The 16455-nt window shown below is 36.9% G+C and overlaps 1 protein-coding gene across 1 annotated transcript in view; it reads left to right on the forward strand.

Annotated features, from left to right (window-relative positions):
• Positions 1-1586: 1586 nt before the first annotated feature.
• DICER1 (dicer 1, ribonuclease III) overlaps positions 1587-16455 on the forward strand; it is a gene marked incomplete at its 5' end in the record, with an annotated part of 33704 nt that continues 18835 nt past the window's right edge. The window contains 12 exons of the mRNA XM_084270711.1: positions 1587-1730; positions 2614-2776; positions 3207-3337; positions 3441-3575; positions 4413-4573; positions 5896-6064; positions 8025-8497; positions 12230-12362; positions 13352-13594; positions 13692-13846; positions 14988-15120; positions 15606-15746. Coding sequence (XP_084126837.1) covers positions 1587-1730; positions 2614-2776; positions 3207-3337; positions 3441-3575; positions 4413-4573; positions 5896-6064; positions 8025-8497; positions 12230-12362; positions 13352-13594; positions 13692-13846; positions 14988-15120; positions 15606-15746 — 2181 coding nt within the window. The remainder of the gene's footprint in view (positions 1731-2613; positions 2777-3206; positions 3338-3440; positions 3576-4412; positions 4574-5895; positions 6065-8024; positions 8498-12229; positions 12363-13351; positions 13595-13691; positions 13847-14987; positions 15121-15605; positions 15747-16455) is intronic.

The raw sequence follows: 16455 nt of genomic DNA on the forward strand, positions 1-16455 counted from the left end.
GTATGTCTTGTAAAAACACACGTTTCTAGAGTCTTCTCACCCTGACAGTTTCTGTGAAGCTCAAATTAAAACACCAGACAATTTATTGGTAAAGAAATACAGGTTTTGATGGGGAGATACATTGATCACTTACAGGCTGAGAAGTTATATTTGCCCCTTTCACTACCCCTATTCAGTAGTGTTTACTACTGACTCTAATTCATTTGGGAAAACCTGAGACAAAGCTTTATCTCAGAAGACTTTATAGAAAGTGGCACTCCTTCTGCAATAGGAGTAATCGTGTAATTCAGTGTATTGTTGTCTCTTTAATTTACAAGATACACACCCAAGATGGAAAACGAGTGAGAACTGGTTTGATCTATTTTGCCAAAGCTTCCCAGTTACTGAATATTTAAGTCAAAATATGTCAGTGTTTAGACATAACCAAGATTATAATGTTACAAACTTAAAAATGTGCATACACTACAAAGAGCTAGAAATTACTTGAAGGCTGTGGTAAATAAAATTTCAACATGATGGTAATTGTTTATCCTCATGTGTTTCTAGTTAATGATTACATTTGAAAGCATTGGCAGTTTTGTGTGTTTTTCATTCTGAGATTGATGCTAAAATGAATATAGAGTATCTAGGAAATTTGGGGAAAACTCACTTGAAAATACTGTGTTGTTGGATAGTGTATGGCCTTAATCAGGGCAAGGTAGAATTAACTTTTAAATTAATTGGGTTTTTTAAACCTTCATCATTCTTGGCAGCTGTCAAACATTTTTAAAACCCTCATTGATGAGGACTTAGTGGGACAGTGTTTTCCAGTGTGTAATTGTCATCAAGTTGTGAATGGCTTGCTTGTTTATCAATTAGAATATCTTTCTGGAAATTGGTGGTTAACCTGCTATGGGTCCCTTTCTCCATTATTCTTTATCAGAGTCCTCAGCAATTTTTTTTAATACTTTTGCCAGTTCCTTTAACAGATAACCTGATCAGAATCTGTTGATTTGAAATTGCTGATGTTCTTGCATAGTTCTTGTTCTTTTCCCACTGATTAGAAAAAACTTTCTTGCATGTGTAGGTAAAGATTTGACTGATCATAGGGACTTCTTGTTTGGAAAGAGAAATGGAAAATGTGATACCTCTGTGTCTGCTCCAGAAAGTCAGTCCGGGTTGGTTTGGTGTTTTTTTCCTTAAGTAAAGCTAAACCAGCTTTATTTTCCAAAATTTGCTTCTAAAGATATTTTAAGTGGGGTTCTATCAGAACATAAATGGGACTTTATTCTGAGATGTATTTGTGTAAATCCAAGCGCCTAAAATGAGCTTTGTCCTGTAGAGTTCCATTTGAGTTTCTTTGGTAGTTCGATAAACACGAGTCTTTAACTGGAAAAGTGTCTGTAAGCTTAAAATTGACATTTTCTGCTGAAAACGGTGAGAGATTTAGCACTTACAGGAAGTAAAATCAAGTAATATCTATTTCTTGAAATAAATTCTCACTTTTTTTGCTTTATATTGTGAATGTATCTAATACTGGTTTTCTATCTTCTCATAGTAGGCTGTGCTGGAACAAAAATGCAATGAAAGAAACACTGGATGAATGAATGAAAAGCCCTGCTTTGCAATCCCTCAGCATGGCGGGACTGCAGCTCATGACCCCTGCTTCCTCCCCAATGGGTCCATTTTTTGGACTACCATGGCAACAAGAAGCAATTCACGATAACATTTACACGCCAAGAAAATATCAGGTACTGGTGGTAATACAACAATGTGAGAAAAAAAGTACAATTAAATCCATTAACTTACTAGAAAAAGAAACAGAGCAGCTGGAGAATGACAGTGTTGCATCCAGTCTAGGCATGTGTCTCTCTCAGCTCCACCTGTCAGGACGTAACTGTCTTTTTCTTGAGCTTGATTGTGTTCTACGTTTGTAATATCCTCACTTCTCCATTTGCTGTAACAAGCAGAACAACTTTGAAGCTGAATATTTATTTGCTGCTCTCTGCACAATGCTGTTAGTGAGAAATACAGGAAACATTAAGCTGTGCTTTTGGATTGTATGCATACAATCATGTCTTCTTCCCCCTCTGACCTACCGTCTTCTACATGGTAAATCTTGATCATTTGGTTCACGTACTGGTCGAAGCTCAGTAACATCAGAAATCCCCATCAGGAGACTGATCTCATTTTGTTAGGGAAACTCTGAGTTCTCTAACTTCTGTTCTCCTTGCACTGCAGAGGTGCCTGAATGCTAGCATTTGGTTAGTAGCATTGAAAAGCTTAGATTACCCTGAACTAATAGACTTGTTTATTTGGCTGAATTGATGTAATAGATGTAAAAGGTCTGGTTCCTTTCTACACAATGTGTCCAGCGACAGAATCATCTATTAAAAAGATACAGTTAAAAAGCTGCTTAATATAGCAGGAAATTGTGATACTGAAGAGTTTTAGATTTAGACTGCAAATAGTGTGTATTAATATGCTTTGCGGTACTGTAACAGTACATTGTTGATTTAGTGACACTGGAAAGATCTGTAGAGATAGACATTACTTGTCTGTAGTGTATTTACCACTTCTGTTAATTTTTTTGTCAGCTTTTTCACTACAGGATATTATTTTTTTTAAACCTAGGTTGAACTGCTTGAAGCAGCTTTGGATCATAATACAATAGTCTGCTTAAACACTGGCTCAGGGAAGACTTTTATTGCAGTACTACTCACTAAAGAGCTGTCCTATCAGATCAGGGGAGATTTCAACAAAAATGGAAAAAGAACTGTGTTCTTGGTCAACTCAGGTAGGAGGAATGTTGCAGTAAGTTCCTAAATATGCAGGTAATAATTCAGTGGAATATTCCTTAATAGAAGTTGTGTGAAAGCAAAGTTGGGAGAAACTTTTGCATAAAGTCTTGAACAACAAGAATGTTAAACTGATTAAAGAACACCTTTCATCTTTTCCTTACAGTACATGTAATTTAGCTTGTTTATCTCAGACATCTTTTGCTTCCCGGTTTAAAATTAAGACATTGAATCTGAAGTGCAGTTTAGTTGTTAATCTGTTTCCTTGCTGTAGTTTTATATGGAGACACTTGCTGTGTACACCCAGTTTAACATTAGTCCAAGCTAAAGATCATGTGTGTCATACTAATTAGCATCATGTTTCACACCTTGAAAATGTATGAAAAGACCTTTATGTGATTGAGATTTTTAATTTTTTTTTTTTAAAAGCAAATCAAGTTGCTCAACAAGTGTCAGCTGTCAGGACACATTCAGATCTTAAAGTGGGAGAGTATTCAAGTTTAGAGATAACTGAATCATGGACAAAAGAAAAGTGGAATCAGGAATTTTCTAAGCATCAGGTAATGTATTAAGTATAAATTTTAAGCAGAGCCTATGCTGTTAAGCTTGATCGTATGTTCGTACTTCTCTTACACTGACACTTTTTTCCCCCTTCCAACATAGGTTCTGGTTATGACATGTCATGTTGCTTTGACTGTTCTGAAAAATGAGTATTTATCCCTGTCAAATATTAATCTGTTGGTGTTTGATGAGTGCCATCTTGCAATCCAGGATCACCCATACCGTGAAATTATGAAGGTGGGTTTCTATTGCATGAATGTGTTAATGCATGGTTAAGAAGGAGGAGTCAGGTGAGAGGGCTGGAGAACTGAGAACTATTTAAGACAGCTTTTGATACCAAGGGAGAATATCAGTGGAACTGTATTTTAACATATTCTGGCACTGTAAAGTTATTGTAATGCGTTAATGCTTAAGTGAGATAGAGAAATAATGTATTTACTGTAAAATACAGTGGGGATTAAAGAAAAGTCTGGCATTAACAGAGAAGGGAAGTTAAATTTATGAGGAATTTTTAAAGTTCACTGATAAAATATTTGAGTTTGGGAATGGGATGTGCTAATATACTTTATTGTTAATACTGATTCCTAAGATGTTTGTAGGCCTCTCTGAGGGTAGTCTTGACGCCACGTGGTAATTTGGCTTATGCAGTGTAAGGAACTTATGTAACAGGTGTCTTTACAAATCTCTCTTCATGTTTAACCAGAGCATGCATTCTATACTATTTTTGTTTCAGATGATGCTTTAGTTTTTACATGGTGTAGGTGTGTCATGATGTGTAATGTAAATATAGCAAGGATATAATTCTGTGCAATGCAAACTCTTTATTTCTCTATATTTTTCCACATTGTAAGTATTTACCTTTAAAGATGATTGCTGTTAAATGTTACTCAAATTCTAGTTTAACTTCCAGTCAATAGAACAGAAAATACTACTTGAACATTTGGTTTCTTTTCCAGCACCTGCTATTGAATTACTAGTTTCCAGCTAAGCATCTGGATTTGCAGTCTGTGAAGTTGATGGCAGATTTGCAGGATAACTGTCTGTAAGGTATTTAATTATCTTTTTACTTCACAGATCTGTGAGGATTATCCATCGTGTCCTCGAATTTTGGGATTAACAGCTTCCATTTTAAATGGGAAATGTGATCCTGCTGAGTTAGAGGAGAAGATCCAGCAACTGGAGAAAATTTTAAAGAGCAATGCTGAAACCGCAACTGATCTGGTGGTCTTAGACAGGTATGCTGTACATTACGGCTGTTAAATTGATGCCTCCATCTTCATTTAGGATAGGGGAATAAACCAGTAGAAATATTTGCTCTTTTAAATTGTAGGGAAGTTTGTGTGTGTGTGTATCACGCTAATACTTTTATTTGGAGTGGGAAGGGAACGTCAAATTGTTTTTTGATTAACCAGTCTTGAGTGTATCTTTCCTTAAAATAAAAAGGCTGCTTGGCCCTGATATTCAGAGAGGTTCTGTAGTTGTTAAAAAAACCCCAAAAACTAAAAAAGACCCAACAAAACAACTGAAGAAAGACAAACAAGCAAATATCCCTGGAAAGCAAAAATCCCAGCCAACCAAGCCAAACAAATCCCCAACACACCACTGACCTAGAAAATTCAGTGCACAGCACATTCCTGAACTTGTAAAATGCACTGTCTTAGCTTTGGAGAGTGGCAGATGTGTGTTCAGTGTGTGCTATAATGTCGCTATTCAATTTAGAAAAATGTTACATCATCATGAGCAAGACTTCCTAATGTCACAATAGGTGTGTGTCTTGGTTTTGTCTCATCAAATTGGTGCCTTGGGTTTAGAGGCTGATGAAAGGTAGATGGAGGTGTGAGGAAGTGGTAAAAACAATGCTTAAATAGCAAAGCAAGTGGGTGTTTCTCTTTTATGTTCTTACAGAATGTAGAAACCTGTGAATGTTGTTTACAGTAATGATGCTGATAATGCGATGATTTGTTGTAGAGGAAAATTAGTGTGAAATGATTCATATGTAGTTTTCTTGCCCCAGCTGTACTGTGTTGTATGAACTGAGTTTCAAAGTCAAAAGATGGTTATTTCACGTTCCAGAACAGGTTTCTGGTGGATGTTTTAAATGTCTTTTTTTCTGAACTTGTGTGCACCGTTTGCATTTAAGAATTTACCTTTCCTGCACAACAGAACAATGAATGATAATTACTTGTGTAAGTGTCTATAAAAACCTAGAGGTCATATGTGTTTGGCATTACAAGAGTCTGCTTTGGAAAACCAAAAGTGAGGATGATGTTCAGGCATTATTTAATTAAATTTTCCAGTCTCTGAAATGAAGATAGTGATATTAACCTCCTTTTTTAGGTGGTGTTTTAGGAAGAATAGTATTTTAGAATGAAGTAGTTTAGTCTAATTTGGACTGGTGGTGAGGATTTTTTACTCTGTAACTATTCATCATTATTAGTTCATGGAGGAAGGAAAAATGTACTTGAATACATTTTGTGATGCTGTTATTTGCTGTGTAACCTTAACAGGGTGAAATAGTTCTCACTTTCTGTTTAACTTATCTTTGCCCTCAATTAAGATATACTTCTCAGCCGTGTGAGATTGTTGTGGACTGTGGACCATATACTGACAAAAGTGGGTTGTATGGAAGATTACTGAAGGAAGTGGATGAAGCGCTTGCTTTTCTAAATGACTGCAACATATCTGTACATTCAAAAGAAAGAGATTCTACATTAATTTCTAAGCAGGTAAGGACTTTAAGCTATGTGAAAATACTGGAAATAGAAATCTTAGTGCTGTTTGCCATGTATGTTACGTTACTGAAACTTTGTAAGCTACCCAGCCTGATGTATCTGAGCAAAAAGGCTTATGATTTTTGTACAAATGGTGCAGGTCTTTTCATAAATAAGTGGGGTTTGACTGTCAGCTGTTGATTAGAACTTCATATAGATTGAGTATCTCATATCAGACTTTTAAGGCAGTAAAATAATTCTGCACCCTGATGTTGTGGGTCCTTATCTCTGGAGTCAAGATTTGACATCTTCGTGATCTCCCATAACCTTTGAAATAGCTCAGGACAGAAGAGGAAATAATGCTTCAAAGTATGTGGAAAACCTGTACCCAGGTGTGTTAAAAGATGGTAAAATAAGAATTACGGTAAAATTTCCAGCCATAGACTTACAATTACTACAATTTATCTTAAAACAATATTGTGCTAGTACTACACCTTTCTGGAATGGAATTTGAACCTCAGGCTTGCTTCTGACTTTCTCTGAGTTAGCCCCATGTTGTCATGTGAGATATCAGACAAGTCCAGCAGGCATGCTGTACTGAGCAGGGACCTGTCACACATAGGATCTGGGGTCCAGGCAGCCTTTTTCTCTCCTGAGGTACAGCTGTAGGTATGGAGTCACGCTTCTCTAATAGTCCGTGAAGAATCCAGTTTCTTTTCTTGTTCTTAGAAAGCCAGCACTGTGATGCTGTCCAGAAAAAAAGAGTATTTGGGCCAGAGGGAAGGTTGATACCTAAGGCAGCCTGTCGCAGCTGCATGGGAAAAGGAAGTCCTGGTTACATTTGTGCCTATGTGTAATATGCTAAGATATATAAAGTTGGCGGCTCAGGGCTGTCACCAGGATTTGCATAGCCCAGAAAAGTGGATTAACTGCTTCTAATGCACATAACGCTCTGTGCAGCTTCTCTGATTCAGTAGCACTCCAAGAGGATAGAGGCACCCATATTAAGAAAAAGCAGTCTGTTTTCAGCCTGAGGTGCCTTTTTGTCTTGGCACTGGAGAGCATTAAGCCTCTATGTGCAGTTACAATTGGTTCAAATAAATTCTGTTCTTAAGTCTTAGAGCTAACAAACATTAGAGAGAGTAGTGTACCTGTTGTTTACTTCCTCACAGAAGAAAAGAAGGAAGAGAAATTAAAGCAGCAACTGAAAACTCTTACCCTGACCATTAAAGTTCAGGGATAGTTCTGCTGTTAATAGTACATGCAAATCATGAGTCTTTTTGATAATACTGTTAAAAAGACTTTATTAATGAACCCTACTTCTGGATTCCTAGTTTGTTTGGTCACTTGACCCTTCAAGGGAAACAAGGCACCATGAGATAAGATGGTGATGGTAAACAAGTGCCTATGCTGTACTCTGTTATAGTTCTCTCTCTTTTCCTATTCCACCTGCATAGACAACCCCTCAATTTTTTTCCTTTGAGAAGCTACACTTACCCTAAGAGCACTCTACAACTCTGGTTAAATATATTTGGAACCCTGGCAAGAATCAGTAACAAAGTAAAAATGCCCAGTAAAGAATTTATATTATTAGCTCTGAGTTAAATATAAAGGATAATAGTCTCTGCTTTGATTATCTAGCAAACTCAAGAAGTATTCTTTTTAGTATAACTATCTTAAAGTAAATTGCAAATTACAATTCTATAAAAGTCTACAATTCTTTAAACTGTAATTTTCTTGAGATTCAGAAATGTACAAATTTATAGTAATGGGGAAGGGCTGTGGGGAGGGGAAGGTGCTCCATTAGAAAAAACAGTCATTTAAACAACAAAAGCAGGTATCTAAGTATTTTTATAATGGAACAAGTGTCATAATCCTTACCAAGATTGTGCTATATGAAAAATGAGATCCCAGCCTTAAATGAATAGTTCATGAATGTACTGTTTGAACTGATATTTGAATTCATTTGTTGTAGATACTGTCAGACTGTCGAGCTGTGTTGGTTGTTCTGGGACCCTGGTGTGCAGATAAGGTAGCTGGGATGATGGTGAGAGAGCTGCAGAAGTATATCAAACACGAGCAAGAGGAGCTGCACAGGAAATTTTTATTGTTTACAGACACTTTCCTAAGGAAAATACATGCACTCTGTGAAGAGCACTTCTCGCCTGCCTCACTTGACCTGAAATTTGTAACCCCAAAAGTAATAAAGCTGCTTGAAATCCTGCGCAAATATAAACCCTATGAACGGCAGCAGTTTGAAAGTGTTGAATGGTATAACAATAGGAATCAGGATAATTACGTATCTTGGAGTGATTCTGAAGATGATGATGAGGATGAAGAAATTGAGGAGAAAGAGAAGCCAGAGACTAATTTCCCATCTCCCTTTACTAATATTTTATGTGGAATTATTTTTGTGGAAAGAAGATACACAGCAGTTGTTCTAAATAGGTAAAGCTTTTTCTTTAAGAAAAAAATTAAAAAGAAAAAGGCAGACTCAGCTGCCAGCACACAAATGTTAATACTGTGAATACGTAGGGATTGTCTTGTATGTTCAGAACTTTATTTTAAAGTTGGTTTAGGAGATAATACTGGATCTGTATAAAGAATAACAAAACACCCCAATAATTCTGGCTATGCATATGTAAGCTGGATAGGAAGAGCATGTGTCTCTGAAAATTGTGTACTCAAGGGCATGTTTTGGACCTGGTTTTGTAATTTGATTCCTTTAGAGTGCACAGTATGAATTACTGTACTGTAAAATAGCCATATACTAATTTGTCTTAATCAGTCTTTAAATTTACTTCTGTAATCAATGGTGGAAACTTCTCTAACCTACTGAGTGCAGTACTTCTGGATAAGTACCTTTACCTTACTAAATCATGTTGTTATGTGTTCCAAGTCTATCTAAAAATCAAGTTTGCCCTTGCACAAGTACCTCTTTAAGATTTACTAGTATCACATTAACAATTCGTGTTTAAAGTGCCTGTTCAGTCAAATGTCATCCAATTTCTTACGGTCTCCACCAAGAAAAGTAGAAACTCTGGAATATTTGCCAAGATACACCTTGCAATACTCCAGTTGCTTATCAGTTCTTATTCCTGAATGTGGTCCATGTTGGCTATACATAACAATTGTTAAACACTATTTACTACAAACCAAGAATGATATTTGATTTATTCACCTATCTTCGCTTTTGGTGTTTTGGTAGGTCTTTTGAAACTGCTAAATGTTGTGTGCAATCTGTTTATTGCGTTCTGGATTCCTCTGAATATGATCCTTCTCTTAATTTTTTGCCTGAGTCAGTAGTTTGACTGCATGAGATACTCTTTGATTTGCAGACTTGGCTATGTGTTGTTAGTAAACTTAATCTTTTTTTTCTTTGCCTCTTCTGCATTTTTAAATAAGTTTACATAAGTGTGAGGCAAACTATGCCATTCACTGAAATGGACATGTTCTGTTAATAACTTCTGAAGAAATAACATTAACAAATTCTGATAAATTTTTGTTGATCTGAAATGGGTGTTTCATTATTCTATAGGGAATGAACAGAATTGTTATTTTTTTCTTGGCTTTTAAATAATGAATGTGATTTAAGTTATACTCTTTTTCCACTGTGCATTGTTACAGACTGTGATCTATGCACTAAGCTATGTTGTAGCTGCTTTTGAACCTGACAGAATGTGGTACTGTAGATTGAATAGGTAACCAAATTACTCCATCTTTGAGCTTTAGACACCTTTGGTATGGGATCATGGCAGCAAAGATTGAAACTCTGTGTAACGCTTTGTCTAGTTCTGAAAGCTAGGTAGCAGACTCAAGAGTGGACCTTTACCCCATGTAACGTACCTGGATTTAAAATACCTGGATGATCAGTAGACTTGAGCTGCTGGAATTAAAAGCAAAAGCCTTCAGTGGAGAACCTCACTGTAGACTCACTTCAGTTGAGTGGATTACCTCAAGGGCCTCTACTGACTGTAGCTGTGCTTATGCTGTATATATGGGTGGGAAGACTGTCTCCCGAATAAGGAAGTCATGAGTGTTTGAATTAATATCTCAAAACCATTTCAGCTCCAGTAGTTCAGTATGGAGCTTTACACAGAACTAAGTTAAAGCAGAAGTACAATTTTTACAAAAAGGTATTTATTATGCTGGTATTTAGAGATGAGAATCCCGTTTTAAGAAGTCCATGATGACTGAGAAGGGTAAAATTGGTGCCTACTGAGAGAAATGGATAGAAATACTCTGAAGCAATGTCTTTCTCTAGAGATCTTTAGCAACAGCCAGTGCAGATATTGTAAATATTACAAGTTCAGTGGCAAAAAAACGTAGCTCACAGTTTTATTTGGTGTATGCAATTAAGCTTTGGTGCCTAGAAACTCCTTTTCAGAAGAGAAGACATTTTCTAAAGCCCAGTTCCCTTCTATTTCCATGGCAGTGCCTCTCCACTCCCTTAGAGGGGTCTGAAAGCAGAAGGCTTTGTATCTGCATGAAAAACACAACCTGTTTCCTACCACTAATAATACTACTTTAACCACAAGGTTGAAGTCTTGAATGCTTCTCAAGAACTTGCCAAAGATGTGCACAGTGAAATGTTTATTCAGATGGCTTTAATATTCCATTTCTGTAAGAAATGAGATGCAATAAATATGTTTGAAATGTTTAGTTGGCACTCAAATTGAAGCTATATCACTTGACAGAAATGCCATTTGGTAAAAGAAATAAAAATAATTAAGGTTTTTGTCTAGTTATTAACCCATGCTTCCCTAGTATGTCTGTCTCTAGCCTAGACTGCATACAGAAATGTGACTGTTTAGCCTTGCAGTACAAATCACATGCATTTTTGTACAGGAGGCTCCTTCTAGTCTTTTTCCATAAGGGTAGCAAGCTGTTAGACACTTGTTCTCTTGTCTATGCCTCCTATACCCATTCCAGTTCTAACAGATTGCAAAGAAAGGAAATCTTCAAGCCTGTTTGTGTTCCCTTAATTCTTTTTTTAAAACAGTGACCAGATAAAGTGGAGAGACTTTGGTATTTTTCCAAGGGTAGAAAGAGCAAGGAGAACTTTGCCATTTTCCATCTGGTTTGGCAGCAGGGTAGGAGTAAGGCTTGTAGCTGGGAACTGGCATAGCACCTGTAATCTAGGAGGCAGAACTGGTAGGGGTGCAATTGGGAAGGTGTGACTTACTGCTGGAGGTACAGAGGGTGTGTGGAAAGCACCTGGTGATGGACACGATGGATGTACTGTGAGCAAAGTGGTACCAGGATGGTTGCAGTGAGACATGCAAGGGATGTAATTCTTTTATATATGATCCCTTGTCTCTTATTGCAGCTCAACAACCTGTTAGGGTTGACAAATACCAGGTTATGTCTGTGCTGAAAACAGATCAGCTAGGGATGCTGCAACAGCCTTACTTTGATTGCACAATGTAATTAAATCCATAAATTTAATCCATAAATGCCTGGTTCTAGATTTAGTGCATTATTTATATATGAGCAGTGTTTTACCTTGTCTGTGAAAGCCAGACACAGCAGAAGAGCCAGCCTTTTCTGATGCTGCAACCTGAAGAAGGATGCATGGATGATTCTCACCTCCCTGTTCAGTGTTACTTTTAAAGAATTGGATTAAATCCTGTAGTTGTAGATACACTTGAGTTAATTTCAGAAGTATTAAGTGTCTCACCGAATAAGCTGAGCATCACCCTTTAGAAAAACAGCTCAACATTTTGTCATTAGTATACCTGAACAGAAGATATATTCTGATATTAAGAAAAATAACAGTCAATGTTTTAACCTAAAATTTTACACCTTAATTGAGGAAACAATCTTTGTTGAGGGAGCAGTTATGGTTCTTTTTGCTAAAACAAGTCGTCATTTACAGAAAGTGACATTTAACTAAAGCAGTTGTGAGTAGGGTGCCTTAACAACAGGGAGCCTTAGAGTAATTACTCAGTTTTAACGTAATCTGGGTTTACTACTTCAATTACTTACTGAAGTTTGTATGATGCATGCACGCTCATGCAGTGTATGTGTGCAGTCTTTAGGGAACGCATCTGTGAGGACAATAAAGCTAGTGGGTTTAGTTTGTTAGCATGGCTTAATTGTCATGCTGCCATACTTTCTCTTAATGTCGGTCTTCCATTTTCTGCGTTGTGTGACTTCTAAAAACATGTATATTTTTAGGTTGATAAAAGAAGCTGGCAAGCAAGATCCAGAACTGGCTTACATCAGTAGCAATTTTATAACTGGACATGGCATTGGCAAAAATCAACCTCGTAACAAGCAGATGGAAGTAGAATTCAGAAAACAGGAAGAGGTAACTTCAAGAAAACCAACTGAAACTAACTACCTTCAGAACCTTTTGGGGGGGTGGTGGTGTGAGTGTGTGCATGTGTGTCTTTTAAAACCAACTCAAACCAGCAGTCAGGTTGAGGCCCAGTCTTTGGAAGTTAGGGAATACTGCTGGCTCAACAAGTATGCATACTTACTGGAGATACAGATGTTCTTCATTAAAAAAAGTAACATTTAGAGACATTGCTATGTCACTTTACACAAATAAAGATGTCATGTACAAGCATGATTTTGCCTAGCCTTATCATCAACTATTTAATTTTTCTGCTTTGTGTTAGTAGTAGTATAGTAACACTGTAAAGAAAATCAAGGTTCCTGACATTTCCAACAATCAAGTTGGTTTTAATATTCATCTTTGCTAAAAGTGATTTGTGTCAAATCATTAAATGATACAAATATAACTTCCTGTGATTTTTACCTCACTTAGAGCATATAAAGTATTTCAAAAGCAAATGTATTTATCTCTCACCCCTGGCTGGGTTGTACTTCTGACCCTTCCCCCTTCTGACCCCTGACCCCTTGCAAACCTTTCCTTAGTATTGTTTAGCAAATAGTGTAAATCAGAAGCATCAGCTTAAGCACGTGCTTCCCTCCCCTCCTCAAGGATGGTTCAACCTCAGAAATGGTTGGAAAAGGTGTTGTCCTGAAAGCAATATGATTTTTTAATGTTATAGATTAAAAATTGTACATAAATAGGTGGGTTCCTTTCCATTGCCTAGTAGCTGTGGCGTCTTCCTGGACTCCTGTAGTTCCACAGACTACATTTCCTTAGAAATCTGCCTGATCTAATGAATGATCTTGATCTGAGAAGATTTTTTTTTTTTAAATAGTTTTATATTTGCATATTTAGACACACTTTGGGGTATCTGATGCGCTGTCCTGGTTTTTGATGAATCTGATGATGGAAACCAGTCTCAGACTAATCTGTGAAGCTTGTCTTCTTTACTTTTGCAGGTTCTTAGAAAATTTCGAGCACATGAGACCAACCTACTTATTGCTACCAGTATTGTAGAAGAGGGTGTTGACATACCAAAATGCAACTTGGTGGTGCGTTTTGATTTGCCCACAGAATATCGTTCCTATGTGCAGTCAAAAGGAAGAGCTAGAGCACCAATTTCCAATTACATCATGTTGGCAGATACAGACAAAATCAAAAGTTTTGAAGAAGATCTCAAGACGTACAAAGCAATTGAGAAGGTATGATTCAAAAAGAATATGCCTAGTTTCTTTAATTTATCATTGCACCTTTTTAAAGGAAAAATCTCTCATCTCATCCTGTTTTTGAAATGTTAAGATCCTCAGAAACAAATGCTCAAAATCTGTTGATACCAATGAAACCGAAACTGAACCTGTTGTTGATGATGATGATGTGTTTCCACCCTATGTGTTAAGGCCGGATGAGAACAGTCCAAGAGTTACCATTAACACTGCTATTGGACACATAAATAGGTAAGGGGCATATTCACTTATTAGTTCTTGTCTTTGAGCAAAAGGTTTCTTGGTTTGTCTCACAACGTGGAAATGTAGGCTGCAGCAAAAAGAAAAGAGTGGGGTTTTTTAAGTTGTAGGAGTAAAATCTTCCAGCTCTAATGTTCACATAAATAATAGCAGTCTGTCATGTAAGCTGAGCATAATACAAGTCCACAAGACACGGTGGTACACCTACAAGGGAGCTAGTCAGTATCTTTGTATGGTCTTGGTATTTGGGGATGGCCTTCAGAGACAAGAAAAGGTAAATGTAATGATGATACAAAAAAGATGAGGAAAATCCAAAGAGGTGGTCAGTTTTATCTTAGTCATGTGGAATGTAACAGGTTAGGTCCTCATGGAAGCTGTTTCCAGGCACATAAAGAAAAGAGGGTTTCAGCAGCCTTAACAAAGGCAGTGTTTTGCCTGACCAGCCTTACTGTCTCTTGTGTGATGAAGGGATTGACTTTATGAACTGGGAAAAAGCAGTACATGTCATCAGCTTAAATAAAGCTTTCAATGCAGTTGCCATTGTACTGGGGTGTTCTTGAGATGCAGACCATTCTGGTGGACTGCCCGGTACATAAAACCTGGCAAAGCAGTCACATTCAAAGAATGTAATCGTAAATGGGTCAAGGGTTAGCTGGCAGCTGGTTATATGTGGCATTACTCATGGGATGTTAGGAAGTCCAGTAAAGTTTGCATCTTGGTGAACGTCAGCACATTTGCATTTGACACCAAGTTAGGACAGAAGAAAGCGAGTGCAGTGGAGGTAAAGCCACCATTCAAGTGGAAGCCGTGACAAATAGGAGGAACAGGACAGCAGTAAAGTTAGAAGATTAAACAAAGACAAAGGCAAACTCTGGTACCTGAGATGGAATAGTCTTGTGCATCATTACAACCTGGGACCAACTTTCTGGAGACCATCTTTGTAGTAAAAGACTTGGAGGTCTTCTGTTCTGCAGTCATTTGAATTTGAGGCAACAGCACACCCTTGCAGTGCTCAGTGTAGCCTGAAATCATCTTCTGTAGTGTTTACACCAGTAAAGCAAGATTCCATTGAAATGTGCTTAGGTTTCAACTTGCAGGTTTTGATGATTTGTAAAATGTTTTGTCAACTTAGGTACTGCGCTAGATTACCAAGTGATCCATTTACACACCTAGCTCCCAAGTGTAAAACCCGAGAACTACCTGATCATACGTTTTACTCCACTCTCTACCTGCCAATCAACTCACCTCTTCGTGCTTCAATTGTTGTAGGTATTTGGGGAAGGAAAAACATGGAAATAAGCGAGTATGTTAATAGAGATGTCTGTGCTGTTTTCAGAACTAGTTTCATTGTTGTTAAAGAAAATTACATGATCTTTCTTTTCCTGTATTGTGCCTCTGTTACTGTATTTAGAACCCTGCTTGTATCAGTTATAATCTATTTTCCAGCAGTTACTGTTTATTCCAAAGGCAAAAATGGTTAGATGTTCTTCCCAGTGTCTTGTTTTTTTTACCCATTCACATATCAGTTGTAAGAAAACATGCTTTATTCGTTTTTATCGCTAGTGTGATGAGTTCAGAAATGTAATTTTGGCTTCTGTAGAAAAACATTGTAAGCCTGAGTGTCTAAACAAAATAGTTTTTTTTACCAAGTTTTGCTTAGCTAATATGTGTTAAACTAATTGTTTGTAATGTATAATAAGTAATGGCCTAATTGACCAAAGTTTTTAAAGAATTATTTAAATATTTATAGGGTCCTCCAATGAGTTGTGCAAGACTGGCTGAAAGAGTTGTAGCTCTTATTTGCTGTGAAAAACTGCACAAAATTGGTAAGAACCAGAAAAAACAACACCGCTTTGGTAAAGAATATTTTATAATTGAGAGGTTTAAGATGGTATGCCTGTTATGCACATGCATGTGTTTCTGCTATAGTCATCTACTATAGCTTCATTTCTTTTTGGCTTGTTTTGTGATGTGTTCATGCACTTTGTAATTTATCTTATCACCTTGTAAGCTAAATTTAAATTTTCTGGGGGAATCTTGTCGTTCAATATATTTTGACTTAAACAGCAAATGCAACATTAATAGAAGACATGCAGGTTTTCACACTGAATGTACTTAATAAAAGGGAAGAGAGTCTTATTCTCTACAAGATTTCTATTACAGGTCAGAGGCTACATCCTGCAGCTAGCAAACATCTTGTTTTATAAAGTGAATTGTTACAAATTAAAATACACGTCCCAAAATTTATTGCATTCCCTACGAAAAGTACAACATTGCAGGATTATTTCAGTATCATCTCTAATAAATATAAAAGAGTGTATTCGTTATGGTTGAAGTTTTAAAGAACTCCATGTAAGGGGTGCTTTCAAGTACAGAAGTATTAATGTATGTTAAGCAAAAAAACCCAAACCTGTAGGTCTGGGGTTTGTAATTTTCTTTCTGTCCATTTTGAACCTTCTGATCACTGAATTCATGCCATCAAGTGTATCCAAGAATAACACTATGATGGCCCAACTCAGTATTGAGAGAGCACATTCAACAGTAGTAATTTGCTTTAGAATGAGACAGAAACATAACTGTTCTCTCTTTTGCTGCAGAAC

Source organism: Gallinula chloropus (assembly GCF_964237585.1).
Source record: "Gallinula chloropus genome assembly, chromosome: 14".
Classification (NCBI taxonomy): Eukaryota; Metazoa; Chordata; class Aves; order Gruiformes; family Rallidae; genus Gallinula; species Gallinula chloropus.